Source organism: Helianthus annuus, chromosome 3, assembly GCF_002127325.2.
Source record: "Helianthus annuus cultivar XRQ/B chromosome 3, HanXRQr2.0-SUNRISE, whole genome shotgun sequence".
NCBI classification, from domain to species: Eukaryota; Viridiplantae; Streptophyta; class Magnoliopsida; order Asterales; family Asteraceae; genus Helianthus; species Helianthus annuus.
Genome location: NC_035435.2, coordinates 161251204 through 161266133, shown reverse-complemented (window position 1 = coordinate 161266133; position 14930 = coordinate 161251204). Strand labels below are relative to the sequence as shown.

Sequence of the window (14930 nt, the reverse complement as noted above, 5' to 3'; positions counted from 1 at the left end):
TTATTAATCTGTTAGATGAAACATATATCCAAAAGAAACGGACCATGCAATTCACATAAACTACATTATGATTAAACAATCAAAAGTTTTTTTTTTTTTTTTTGTTACCATGATATCTTTTTTTTTGGATAGATGGAATTCATCAAAAAAAATCCATACCTCCCAAAACGAGATTACAAACAAAGCTAACTCTACCTTTAACCATATCTTATGGACTTAGGGTGGACGGAGTCCTTGCCGCTCCCCAGCTTGAGAAGGAGGTTCACGCAGAACAAATGCTTGGATTGAGGTGAAGAAGGTCACGAATGGTCAAGAAGTAGAACCTTAACTAGGGTGGCACACAACCCTTAACTACCCTGACCCTCATCAATCCTACAGTGCTACATCACTCACTCCATCAATTGTCCTAAACCATCAAATTTTGTGATACCAATACCCTAAATTACCATTTTATTTATTTTGATTTAAAAATAAATTAAGTTTTCAAACACATTGTTAAAATTAAAATTAGTAAATGATAAAAGATAAAATTAAGACGTAAATAAAAAATTAAACATTTAACACACAAATAAATTAATATACGCCTAAAATAAAAATACAAAATATTACACACATAACTAAACATTAAAACACACAATTACATAAACTAATAACCAAAGATTGAATCGGGCGACGAGCCGTCACGATCACTATCACGTATGTCCAACCTCTTGTGGCGACATCGATAGCCAAAGCTTCCGGATGACTTGGTATGTATTCTGACTCGGGATTAGTTTCGTAGCCTTCGGCCCAAGTTGGGACTTCTTGTGTCGATTTTGGGTTTGTTAGTATAGGAGTGTTTCCCGTTGGAGGATGAGACCCCTCACAATTCTTATCCCTACTAACTATAGTTGACTAAAGGTATAATCATATACCCAGTTCACTCTTCCATAGTCAAATCATTAGGAGGTTGTGGACCGTAGACTTAAAAAACTGGAGGTGGTGGGTTTGAAGGTTGAGGGTTTACACGACGATGGGATAATCATCGAAGGTTTGAAGGTGGAGGTTTTACACGACGATATGTTGATCACGATGGTTTGATGGTTCTGTTGATTCAATCGGAAACAGATAACCACCCCCGTGATGATCAAATGTGGTGAAATTCATTTAAAAAATGGAGATAGTAAAATAAAGTGGTTAACTGGTAGAGATGATGAATTGTTAGGCGAGATGGTTTAAATTAGTTATATTTAATTGATTTTTTTTATATTCAAACGGTCAAAACGACCGTTGAAACCATTAAATTCATCCACACATCTTTGGCTTCCACTACCCTTGCCACGTACGCACATGACCTCCGTCGGTGTTGTCGAACGGACAAGGGTACCCGAAATCCCTCGGCTTGTGCCATGACCCCCCCCCCCCCATAAGGTTGAGAAGAGTGTGTGAGGAGTGGGAGGTAAGGGTGTTTAGAATTCGTTTCGAATTCAAAAAATTCGACATTCGATTATCAAGAACTCGTTTCGATTGTCAAAAATTTAAAATCGAATTTGATTCAATTCAATTCGAGTCATGTAAATCAAATACAAATTTATAATTTTAAACTAAATTCGATTCCAAATTCGAATTAAAATTATACATACTTATTTATTATTTTTATATATAATACATTTATAACTTTATCAGGCTATAGTATTAATTAATCTATAAATTTACTCTAACTATCAAAATAGCTCATTACTAAACATATTACAAAGCGCATAACTCAAATGAATTTATTACATATTTTAACTGAATTTAAATCGAATCGAATTCGAGTTGGGATTTTAATTCAAATACGATATCAAGCAAAAAAGATATATCATTCGAAAAATTCGATTCGAGAAATCCGAAAATTTGATATTCGATTCGATGAATACTCCTAGTGGGAAGGAAGGAGGAAAATCTCACGGTATCTGATTGAAACACCATCTCGCGATTGCAGTATTGGAGGCTTGAGCTTAACCCAAAGGTGTTTCGCTCTACACTCTGTTCGACCTTATTGGGGGGGGGGGGGGGGGGGTGGAGGAAGTGGCCAAACAAACAACAAAAGAACATCGTGTATTAATTTAAACATAAAGGACGAGAATTTACTCTATTTTTTTTTTTATGGAAGTGGCAAACAGATAAAATTATGTATAGGTTTAGAACAACAATGTAGGAAATAGTTTGATTTAAAATATTTTATTTCTGTAAATAAATCCCAACGATGATAAAACATACGACTTTGAAAAAAAAAATATTATTTCATTATTTGTTGCTTCCGTATTTTCCTTATCTTGTTCAGATTTGTTTATTGATTTCGTGTTTCTTTATCTTAAAACATTTGTTTGAATCTATTATATTCAACTTTCACCCATTGAAACCAGTTTATTGATTTCGTGTTTCTTTATCTTAAAACATTTGTTTTAATCTATTTTGTGTACTCATGGATGCACTTAATTTGTGATCATGTCTTTTTGACATCACATTTGTTAAGTGCTTCTAAGATTAAGATTGATAGGAAAGATATTATGTAAAAGGAGTAATTTTAATTAATCTTTTTACACACAGATGCATCTAACTTGTGTGATTAAGTCTGGTAAACGGGTTGTGTCAGCCAACGGCTTAAAAAGGTTCAAATCATAATAGGTTCAAGGTAATACGAGTTCTAAACAAAATAAGTTCGGTGACAAAAGTGGTGGTAACAATGGTTTGCATACTATACATATTTTTATGGTGGCTAGTCTCGACTAGTGGAGAATGGAGATGGTAGAAGTGGTGGGGACGACAGTGGAAGCGGCGGTGGGCCGGCGGTGGTGTTATGGTGGTGTCGTGATGAAAACAAGGGGTCAAGGCCGGCCAATCCGTGTCGTCGCTCGAGGCCCAAATTTTTTAAAGAGCCCGAAAAGTTTCTATGAGTTTTTATATATACACTTAATTATATATTTAACATATGCATCTACTAATTATGCAAAAAAGTGTTGGTGTTGGAGTGGAAAAATCATCTCAAGCTAATGTGAAAGGTCTCAAGTTCAAGTCTTGATTCCATCACCAGAAGTTTGTTTTTTTAATTCATTTCCCCAACCACAATTTTGGGCCCAAATTTTTTTTGTCACCCGAGGCCTAAATTTTTTTGAGAGTTCTCGGGGACGGCTATGCGAGGGGTGTTGGGGGGTGGTCGTGGAAGGTTGAGGTGGTGGAAGCGACAACAATGGCAGTGACAATGGTTGAGGCAACCATTAGAATGTTGGTGTCGGTGAGGGCGACGGTCATGGTCGGCCCAGGGCCCACTATGTTTTGGGGCCCAACTTCTTTTAACAGAATATATATATATATATTTTATATTTGTATAATTTTTTATTTGATAGAAGTATATAATTAATTTAAAAAGCTCCATTTGTTTGTTAAACCCAAAAACTTATGTTTGTTAAACCCATTAACCCATAATTGTTTTGAATAATATTTTTAAACCCAATTAAAAGTGGCAAGTGACGGTAACAATAACAAAAAAAAAAAAACCCCGACTTACGATTGATGGTTTGAAGCGCGAAGAAGAGGGTTGATAAATGGACGATCGATAATGAGAAGGGTTGCGATTGTACGATTGTAGGCTTAAAGCGAGATGAACTTTAAACTCAATGATTCAACGAAATAGAGAGGGATGTGAATTTCAAGAGTTGCCATTATATTTTAGGGGCCCATTTTCTACTCGCTCAGGGCCCCTGAATTCTAAGGGATTCTCAAGATTAACCCTAGCGACAGTAGAGGTGGTGCAAGCGATAATGAGCAGGTGGTAGAAGACAAACAATGGTAATAGGTAACGATAACCTATTTAAACTTGTTTTAAGTCAACAATTTTTAGAACAGTAGTCCGTTTTAACCTGTTGTATAATGTGAGAAAAAACTATATGTATATATATTCTTTTAACAAATCAATTCATTCTTTAAGTGGGGTTGGTACCGATGTGTGATGGTAACTAGACATTACATGAGGTGTTATATATTCTTGTTTATTTACTTTTTATTGAAACCTGTTTTTTAGTTAAATTTGATGTCATGATATTGGTTGGTCGTAGCTTTAATAAAAGCATATGGTTTGGATAAGGTTAGTTTGCGTTATGGTTAGAAGGGCAACGTGAATGGTCCATATGTACGCAATCGCAATTGTGGGGTAAATAGCTCTCTCTCACCTAAGCATCATGAATGAATGGTCCATACAACTAATATGCGTCCACGAATATTGTAGGTTTTTCTTTTCAATCAATTTATAGAATAGGGTAACCTATTTGGATAATTTTATTATTAACAACAAAATAATTTTCAAATTACTTATAATACCAAGTTTTTTTTTTTTTTTTTTTTTTTTTTGTATATTAGTGATCGATACATTTTATATACACTTATTTGAATATTAGTTTTTGTATTTTACAGGTTGAAGAGTTTGGCTTGAACGATAAACTTATATATTATTAGAACAGAGCAAATACAATAAAGTTCTTAATAAAGGTACGTTGAAAAAAAATGATGGTAAAAATGAGGTTAAATGTAGATCCTTATTTGAAAAGCAAATACGTGGAAAGATTAATAAGTTTGAAAAGTTCATGAAACTAATGAATGAGGCTGAATTAGTAAGATGGAATTATATAATAAAGTTCATAATAAAGGTCCGTTGAAAAAATGATGGTAAAAATGAGGTTAAATGTAGATGATACTTTATTTGAAAAGCAAATATGCGAAAAAATTAATAAGTTTGAAAAGTTCATGAAATTAATGAATGAGGCTGAATCAGTAAGATGGAATTATATAATAAAGTTCATAATAAAGGTCCGCTGAAAAAAATGATGGTAAAAATGAGGTTAAATGTAGATGATACTTTATTTGAAAAACAAATACGTGGAAAATTAATAAGTTTGAAAAGTTCATGAATGAAATTAATAAATGAGGTTGAATTAGTAAGATGAAATTAATTAATGGAGCAGGTTGGTGATGTGAGGATCAAAAGAAAAAAGAAGTTACGTTTGTGAAACCAAAATTTCTAAATTGGAGTTTAAGGTTCTTTCATTACTCGCTATAACTAAAGGGTCAAATTCATGTTTTTCTTAAAAACACTAAGATTTTATATATTTAAAATAACAAATTCCCGTGACCAGAAGATTAGCGAACCCTCTTGTCCCCTCCTGGTTTCGCCCATGAAAGTTTATAAAAGCAGTTCTTGAGTTTATTAGGAGTACGCTTGAATGCTTGATTGAATTGCAAATTTACGGTTAAGCTTAATTGAGCCTCATCTAAATCTCATTGGGCTGAACTTGGATAGCAAACAAGTCGACATTCAATATTATATAATATTAATATATTATAATTATATTATATTATATATTATTTTAATCTATACTATATAATAAAAGAAACTTGTTTTGGGACACTTGTCATTCTCTAATTTAATTGATTAAAATTATTAATAATACTAATAATAATATTTAGTCTAATCTAATACAAAAAATAATAATATTTAATCTAATTCAATACAAATTCTTATTAATTCAATAACCTATTGTTAAACTAAAACTTCAATATAGCTAAACAAGTTTCGAAATTCATAATAATATTAATATGTTAGACTAAATATATTATTGATATATATATAAAATATATTATTGATATATATAACTAGAATTATTATCAATAATATTAATAATAGGTTTAGAATCAAATACAAAGATTCAAAAAAATAAGAAGTCGTACAAAGGGTATCAAATAGACTCTCATTGACCCCATTCAACCGACATTAGAGCTGTCTTATCGAACTCTACGACATTAATTAATATGTACGAGTTGATGGGTTACATTTATATTAACTCATTTATGTCAATATGGTATGTAAATGTCTTTGTCTTTGTTTTGCATTTACAGGAAATATCTATACTATATAGTTTAAATTGTTCAACCCGTGTAACACACGGGGAACTAACCTAGTATTAATTATATAACATTATAACTGTAAGTTGGATGAACAGGAACTTTCTTTTTGATTTATTTTTTACTAGTTGCTCACAAGTAGAGTTGTTTAAAAAACCGACTTGGGCCGGCAAATCAGTTTATAACCCGACCCACGTCACCAAAAAAAACGGTTTGGACCCGATCCAACCCGCCCGTCCGTTACCATTTCGTAGTCTCATTCCCTGAAACCGGCTTGGACCTGACCCGATTTGAAAAAAATGTCAAAAAACCCGTTTTTTTTTTTTTGGTCCCAAACCTGTTTAAACCAAATCCTAATCGATTTGATAGGTTCAAACATTTTCCCTCCTAAGCCAGTTTATAACTCGAACCGGTTTTTTACAAACTGATTTTTATTTTTTGCTCACCAACCCAGTTTAGTTTATAACCCAAACTATTTTTTCACGAATAAAAAAGGGATTTTTACATATTTACCCCTCCTAAGAGGGCTTATTACATATATTCCGAAAGAAAAAAAAACAATTACATATTTCCCTTTTTTTTAGAAATTACTCAATTACCCTTTTCTTAATCTCATAATCTTCTCCCATCTTTATAATCCTTTCGCACAATTCATTCGAGTTTCAGGGATGTTTTTTCGAGTTTGTAAGGTTATTTATGCACGAGATTCGCACAGTCCACAATTTTTTTTCGAGTTTCGACTTTTTGCATCCCCTAACATGAACGGTTCATTCGAGTTTCAGGGATGTTTTTTCGAGTTTACTATGTGAATACTACATAAATAGGTGAAAGCACATGCAAGCTTTTCAAATAGCACAATAAGGAAGACAGAAGGTACAAGTTCTTGATTCGCATAAAACAAGTATGCGGGGAAAAAAAGTAAACTATTTATGTATAAAAAAATAAATTCAATTATGCAGCTCTAATCGGCTAAAAATCACAAATACGAATAAGATTTAAAAACTCAACTTTAGAATTTGGTTTGGATACTAACACAAATAAAAAAAAATCGGTTAGTCTCTTTTAAATAATAAGGACCCCTCGCTCTATGTATTTTTCATCATAATTAAATTTGCATTGGAGCTAAATAATCATTCAATAAAGGGAGATATGTAATTATTTATTTAATATCTAAATACTCAATGAATTAGGGAAATATGTAATTGATTGATGATATTAAAAGGGGAAATATGTAAATATTCATTTAATTAGTTCATTAGGGGTAAAATAGTCATTCAATAAGAGTGTTTTTAATGAAAAGGGAAAATATGTAATATATATGGGTTAGGGACGAAAAATATGTAAAAACCCCAATAAAAAATGGATTTGTACACCCTCTACTCACAAGAAGTGTAGAAGAACGGAAGAATTTCTAGTGGGCCATTTTTCGAGAGATGGGCCGTTGGGAGGACTCAGGTACACCTTTAGAGGGCTTGCAAACCTTAGCCATACGGGTGTGAATTTCAAATACGAAGTGAGAACACAACACACACGGGCAGTTGCGAAGCTTGAAATTTTCCACTGGGGGTCGGAAGTCACCGAACCTAAAAATTCTATATAAGTAAAAAAAAACTATAAAACCAGGGGGTCGAAAACGTATATACCTAAAAAATTCTACACGAAACGTACATACATAACACTACTGAGCAAAAAGTTCGGGGGTCGGGCGCCCCACCCGGCCCCTTGAAAGCTACGCCCTTGCACACGGGTTTGATTTTAGTCTAAACGAGTCTACGCCAGTTTTGGGTCGAACTTGTAAACACATTTAACCTACGAGTTCACAGGTTGACCTGTTTATATCACTTCTTTAGAAGAAAAAATAAGTGTGAATTGCATACATTAACAAAAGCTTAAATAGATAACCAAACACTCTCATCAACCAAGATCATAGTTGAATTTAACACATCCAAACACCACCATTTTTCAGTTAAAATTCATATCCAAAATTAGACCTCACTATCCTTGGAGTGTTGTATTTAAACATCCCGGCTAAAAGAACAAACTATTATATGAAAAAAACATATAACATAGACATAAAGTTATCGCAAAAAGAATACATATATCAAAAAAAAAAAAAAAAACTTGCAGCTCATTCAAGAAAAATGTATACCCGCTTGGTTGAACAACGATAGCAAATGCATAAAATCGGCTTGTGCAAGCTTCGACGATCTCTTATCTTCATATTTCCCCTGTTTCAGCACACCCAAAACTTTTTCTTTAAACTCCGACCCCTTTGATTCACCATCATCCATTTCCATATCATCATCAACATCGTCGTTTTCATCATCAGTCTCCATATTCAACTCACCACCGTCTCCAAGAACAGATGCATCGGTAGCCATTTGATCACCGTTTCCCTGAGAGACCTGCAACGCTTGTAGAGTTTTGTAGTTCTTCTCCAATATTGAAAGTACGCGTTTTTGCTTAAATATCGCACCGATAGTTTTGTTTTTTCTAGTGAAACAGATCCTGACCAAACCGTCCCATTCTTTAAAGTTGACTGATGGGGCGGGTTTTCTTGGCTCGATTCGGACTACGGATGAGTCGACTTTTGGTGGCGGTCTGAAGTTGTTTTTTCCGACTTTTAGTAAGTGGGAAACACGGGCAAGAAGCTGGGTGTTGACTGACAAACGGCAGTAGAGTGTGTCACCGGGTTGGGCCACTAATCTCATGGCGAATTCCCTTTGAAACATTATCACCGCACATCTAAATACAGGGCGGTGATTTAATAATTTAAAGGTGAGTGGAGATGATATTTGGTACGGGATGTTGGCTACGCAGATGTCGAAGTATGGAAGATCACATTTGAGCACATCTCCTTGAATAACCTATATACGATGTCAACGGTAAAAAAATTAATTAGTTATATATTATAATTTAAAAAAAAGAGTAAAATGTCATTTTCGTCCCTGAGATTTGTCATTTCGTCCAAAGGTTTGTTTTCTGCATCTGAATCCAAAATGTTTGAAATCTTGTCATTTTCATCCGGCTCGTTAACTCCAACCAAATTTCTCCATTACGTCAGGGGTATTTTAGTCTTTTTGTTAACTTAAAGGGCAATTCGGTCTCTTTCACTTTATGTACAAGCATTTAGCATAATGTACAAGTATTCAAAATACCCTTACTAATAGAAAAAGACAAAAGAACCCCTAACTTAACGAAGAAAAACAAATGAAGTCTACAAGCTGGATGAAAATTGCAAGATTTCAAACCTTTTGGATTCAGATGCTGAAAGGGGTGCAAACGAGCCGAGCCAAGCCCAAGCCCGAGCTCGGCTCGATTAGAGCTTTGTTTTCAAAGCTCGAGCTCGGCTCGTTGGTATTTTCTCAAGCTCGAGCTCGGCTCGGGCTCAGCTCGTTTATTATCTTTTAATTAATATTAATATATTAAATAAAAAATATAAATAATAGACTTTTCAGGCTCGTGAGCTCGATAAGTGAAGCTCGGGATCGAGCTCGTTTACTAAATAAGCTTATTTTTAGGTTCGGGGTCGGCTCGTAAACAAGTTTAAATAATATCGGCTCGGCTCGTTTACACTAAAACAAACCTTTGGACAAAAGTCGCAAAAATGGTCAAACCCTAGGGACGAAAATGGCATTTTACTCTTAAAAACAGACCAAATTAAAGATTTTTATTGGTATAGATAAGAATGATCGACTTTGTATTGAAGAATTTTATCAGTAACCAATCATACAACTGAAATAAATTACTAAAACGAACGCAATGCAATGTTAAGACACTTGAAAAGATACTAATCAACAGGAAGTGAAAAACTTGCCTTGAGTCGATTGGAATATGGAGTGCCTTGAAACCGACGCTGCAGCTCGAGAACCATACGCGGGTCAAGCTCAACGGCAACAACAGACTTCCCGGCTTCTAAAAGTTTCTTGGTAAGATTACCCGTACCAGGACCAATTTCAAGAATCACATCCGTGCTGTTGATCCCAGCTTTCTGGATAATCGAATCAACAAGTAAAGGGTTCTTCAAGATATGTTGACCCTTTGACTTGTGAAACTGTATACCTCCTTGATAGTGATTCGAAGAGCCCGCAGCAGCTCCACGCGACGGCTTCTCCTTCTTAATCTTCCCTCCCGCCATACACGCCCTACGTTATCCATAAACATCTCAATAAAATTCCAGTTCTCACTTTTGACAATCAATTATATTACTTTCAATATTAAAAAAGCATTTATTTGGTTACAAGGTTGTTGGATCATAACATTGTGCTTCAAAGTTCAAATAATTAAACATCAAAATTGAAATTAATTAGTTTCTACAGTTTGAGTCTAGTGAAACTAATTATGATTATTATCTGATATTTTGGGGTCAAACAAACTAATTAGGGTTCATTTTACAAAACTAAATTATTACCACAAAACTAAATTATTAAATCCCTTTAACAACTAATCTTACCACAAAACTGATTCATGGAAAATAATAAGAATAATTTCATCAGATAATTAATAATAGGCAAATTCTTGAAATAAAAAGCGGGAATAAAGACTTATGTATAAAGGTAAAATAGTTGAGCAAGCAGTTACAGTAAGTGTGAGAACGTGTACCGTTTATGGTTGTCAACGATCTTTGCCGGTAGCCGACGACGGAGATCGGTAAGTGGGGGTTGTAGGAGGGGAGGCTGTGAGGCTAAACAAGGGTTTTGGAGAATATATTCTTAGGTTTTGTAACTCTTTTAAATGTACAAATTCAGTCCTTTTAGTTTTACAGTTTGAAAAAAATACCCTCTCATAGTCTCATATACACTCAAAAGCACAATGTTGGTTCATATGAATCTTATGTAGTTATGTTGTATTAGATTTCAAACTTCACTAAAAAAAACATCTGTCTTTTTCACCCATCGATCTGGATGTGGTTCGCAAACAAGGACCAAAACATCGGACTCCGCAAACACAACGCATCTAAGGTCCGTAAGGGGTGGTTTGTCGTTCCAGACCATGCCACATATCAACTATCACATGTTTTGAATGCTCTAACAACTACAAAGGGAACGCTTATTTTCACTCGAGTGTGATATCCTTCATAAACATCCTTACAATTCCATATAGGGATGAGCATTTGGTATCAAATCTCAATCCCGTCCCGATACCGATCCCGAAAATACTGTACCGAATTTTTTCGGTACCGGAAACGGTATCCACTTTTTGGCATTTTCGGTATCGGTATTTTTGGGATCGGTACCGGTTCGGTACGGTACCGGTAGAGTACCGAATTTTACCTTCAAATACTGCTACCATACCGATACCGTACTGTACCGACATATTTCAGTATCGGTACCTAGTTTTGGCGAAATTCGGGATCGAGATTTTTGGGATCGGGATCGGGATTTGCTCATCCCTGATTCCATATTATCATCTGGTTTTTTACTTTATTTTTTTATCGTTAGATTTATTTAAATAACAACGTTTAAACCCCTTTCATATATACAGTTGTTGCGAACTTTAAATAGATCCGTTGACTGGAAGCTCACCAACCCCATCCGTGAAGACGAACAAATACCCACAAACATCACCCCTGGATTTTTCCTCCAACACGGACAAATGGCCACGTCAGCCACGAGCGGTATCACTGATGAGGAGTCGAAGATGTTAAGTTTAAACAAAACTAATCGAATACACCATTAATTCAATTGTTCAACCTAACTTGATGTTCAGATTTACATCATTATAAAGACGTGAGGTTCCGTTTTAGTTTAAGACGGTCAACTAAAGCTCAAACTCAGCTTAACTTGTTCAAGTATAGTTTATAGGTTTACATCAGAAACTTTTTGGGTTTGCTCAAACATGCATACTCAAACCATGTTTTCGTGTAAATTATTATACAACATTCAAATCTCAAAAGATATTGAAATCCTATCGACCCCCAGACGGGGTCATACTCATTCCTACACCCTACAACATAAAAACTTTTGTTCATATACGTTATTATATACACAAATCGTATCAAAACTCTACCCTTCATTGGTCGTTTGTGATGAATTCGATGACATGGAAGAGCATGGTGTAACGAGAGATGAACTTTCAGGTGACTTCCGGCACACGGGACAAGTAGCATTTAATTTGAGCCACTCGTCTATACAATCCGCATGAAAATAGTGATTACACTCCGGGATGCTCCTTACTACCTCTTTGGGCTGGTAATCTGAAAGGCATATCGCGCAAGTGCCATCGTCAACTTTGGGTAATCTACAACTCTCTCCCAATATAGTTTTTGGGTAGGACTCTATTGTGGGCCCATCAAGGCCGGTTGTTGAAGGTGGTTGTGGAGTGATTGCTATAGAAAAAAGGTCAATGTTATGACGTTGACTGTGGTTATAGCTCCTTGCCTTGCACGCGTAGCATACGAGCCCAATGATGCATACAAGTGCAGGTACACCAATTCCTATGCTTAGCCCATATTTGGCACTCCTCGGAATACCTATAAGAAAGAAAATATCAACTAAATAAGTACAGTTGGTACTTTTGACCCGTTTACTTATGAACAGTGTTAATTTGGTCCTTGGATAATGTTGTGCCTCTTACGGGTCAGTTGGATAAAATTGAAAAAGAAAACACAAAAGGAAACAAAGTGACTAAACACACACACATCAAATGTGTGTTATATCCTTTATTAGCTTATATTCCCTCTGTCTTAACTCTATAGCTGGAAGTTTATATTCCTATTCAAAAATATCTTAAAGAATTCTGATAGGTAGATTACCTTGAATCATTACTGATAATTACTTGTTGCAATAGCATACAGATTACAGACAAGCACCAGGATAGAATATTTGACAAACGAACTTAATTTTAGTGGGCATAACAACAAGAATGAAAAGTAAAGGCCTGCTTCCATATAAGATCATACAAGCAAATGCCTAAACAAAAACATGTTATTGCTATTTGGGAAACAACCGGTACAAAAGATAATAAATGTGTGTGCCGCCAATGTTTAAAACGGATTACGTAAAGTAATTTATTTAATAGGTTATGTTAAGCATTTCAGTCACTAATTATGTGTAAAAATTTACTCTAATGAAGTTTCGTCACATATAGGCATATAGCTAGTTTTGAGTTTATTTGTAAAGATATTATATACGCACAGGCGAAGCTTTATTGTGGCCGGAGGGTGCCCTAGCCCCCACCGATTTTTCGCTCATAATGTTAATTTACCGAAAACTTCCCATTTTTTAGTGTAAAATGTTGGATTTCTAAAAGTCCGGCCCCCACTAATATGGATTTTGAGAGTCCGACCTCCACTGAGTTTTCGTTCAAGCTCCGCCACTGTCTATATAGTGCTTGAGCAAAGTATAAATTGATGATCATTCATCTTTCATCATTCATAAAAGGAACGATTGTACAATACTATACTTGATCTTCTATAAGGTATTGAAATACCAAATTGACATATATATTGATTGCCCAAAACATGCCATAATGCCTAATTATTTTAGAACAAAAAGACATTCAATTGGGATAAATGAACAATCCATATATAGTAAATAATGCTGTTTTATCATGCTAATTTAGCAAATTTCCATTTGTTGGCCAATACAATTCATTACCAAACAACTTTTAGGTGTAAATCGCGTACGAATTGACCGCTTAACTAATTCATCTATATTCAACAAGAAGCAATATAGCTTTAACAGTAGTACCTTATGCATAAAAACATCTACAGTAACAAAAACTCACCATGAGAAGAAGAACCAAAGCAAACAGTCTCTTCTCCATCACCCTTCAATCCACAAGTTCTCCCATCAAGTTCACACGGTCTACAATACGGCGCAAACCACAACAACGTCAACTCATTCCTGAAATCAACAAACCGCCTCGTTGGCACCGAAATCGTCGTAATATCCTCGCAACTCGCCGGAATATCTCCAAACGGAATCCACACCGTCCGCACAGCAAACACCGAGTGATTCGCACTTCCTAAGCAAGGAAACGGAAGCATCGGCACACTCTGGAACGTAAAACCTATATTCTGCAACGAGCAGTTGTAGAAAGTGTATCTCTCTACCATACTGAAATCGAACGGTGTGTCGGTTAAATTTAAACCGGTGAGTCCCTGCGGTGAACAGAAATCTGGATCTATGTTGATCACCTGTAAATCGTTAGCTCGTATTCAAAATCAGGTCTAATGAACTCAAATTAAAATAAAAAAAAAAAAGCTAAATAGATTGAGTTATCAAAACCTGTAAATCGTAGTTCGTATTCGAATTTAGGTCAAACGAACTAAAAAAACTAGATAGATTGAGTTATCAAAACCTGTGAATCATTCGTTCGTTTTCGTATTTACATCTAATGAAATAATATTAATAAAAAACTAAATAGATTGAAGTAACAAAACCTGCGAATCGTTAGTTCGTATTAGAATTTAAGTCTAATGTGAAAGAAAAAAAAAACTAGACAAATTTAGTTATCAAAACCTGTGAATCGTTAGTTCGTATTCGAATCTAGGTCTAATGAACTTAAAAAAAATATTAAAAAAATAAAAAAAATAAAAACCTAGATAGATAGATTGAAGAATGAAAAGTAACCTGTAAAGCGTAGGAAATACTTTTGACGATGAATGATCTAGAAGACGGAAGGTGAAGAACTGTTTGATTTTTTTTGTTACAGGATAGATCGAAACCAGAGAAACCGCATCGATCCGGTTGCCGGTGACGGAGACGGAACGGGAAGCGGACCTGAGGGCCGGTAGGGGTACAGGAGGCCGGAGTGCAGTCGTCGGTGCCGGAGATGGATTTGAAGAAGATGAAGAAGAAGAAAAGTGATAGAGCTAGGGTTTTCTTCTTCGCCATAGGCATAGGCATAGGGTTGTTGGCTTTGGCCACCGTGGTTAAAGTAAGAAGAATCTGTGCAGTGGTGGCGATTGATGAGTATGGAGTCCATGGAGCTTTTGTTATTTCTGGTTTTTTTATTTCTTTTTCGCTTCACGCGCTGGTTAAGATTATTTTATTATCATTTTTTATAAT

General features: G+C 35.1%; 2 protein-coding genes across 2 annotated transcripts; both read right to left on the bottom strand.

Annotated features, from left to right (window-relative positions):
• Window positions 1-7846: 7846 nt before the first annotated feature.
• On the bottom strand, window positions 7847-10652 carry LOC110930245 (ribosomal RNA small subunit methyltransferase). The gene is made up of 3 exons (XM_022173522.2): window positions 10519-10652; window positions 9734-10061; window positions 7847-8783 (listed from the first exon to the last, which is right to left on the bottom strand). The coding sequence occupies exons 2-3, from the start codon at window positions 10052-10054 to the stop codon at window positions 8049-8051; spliced, it is 1056 nt and encodes a 351-aa protein (XP_022029214.1). The 5' UTR covers window positions 10055-10061; window positions 10519-10652; the 3' UTR covers window positions 7847-8048.
• Window positions 10653-11699: 1047 nt separating this feature from the next.
• Window positions 11700-14869, bottom strand: LOC110930244 (putative RING-H2 finger protein ATL21A). Its single transcript, XM_022173520.1, has 3 exons — window positions 14493-14869; window positions 13645-14056; window positions 11700-12388 (listed from the first exon to the last, which is right to left on the bottom strand). The coding sequence occupies exons 1-3, from the start codon at window positions 14766-14768 to the stop codon at window positions 11922-11924; spliced, it is 1155 nt and encodes a 384-aa protein (XP_022029212.1). The 5' UTR covers window positions 14769-14869; the 3' UTR covers window positions 11700-11921.
• Window positions 14870-14930: the final 61 nt, after the last annotated feature.

Bases quoted from the DNA above. Each gene is read 5' to 3' on its own strand.
- LOC110930245 (XM_022173522.2), bottom strand. From the start codon at position 10,054: ATGGCGGGAGGGAAGATTAAGAAGGAGAAGCCGTCGCGTGGAGCTGCT. The intron at 8,784-9,733 runs GCAAGTTTTTCA...CATCGTATATAG, and splicing joins CATATTCCAATCGACTCAAG to GTTATTCAAGGAGATGTGCT.
- LOC110930244 (XM_022173520.1), bottom strand. From the start codon at position 14,768: ATGCCTATGCCTATGGCGAAGAAGAAAACCCTAGCTCTATCACTTTTC. The intron at 14,057-14,492 runs GTTACTTTTCAT...AACGATTTACAG, and splicing joins GTATTTCCTACGCTTTACAG to GTGATCAACATAGATCCAGA. The intron at 12,389-13,644 runs GTGAGTTTTTGT...TCTTTCTTATAG, and splicing joins CTTTGGTTCTTCTTCTCATG to GTATTCCGAGGAGTGCCAAA.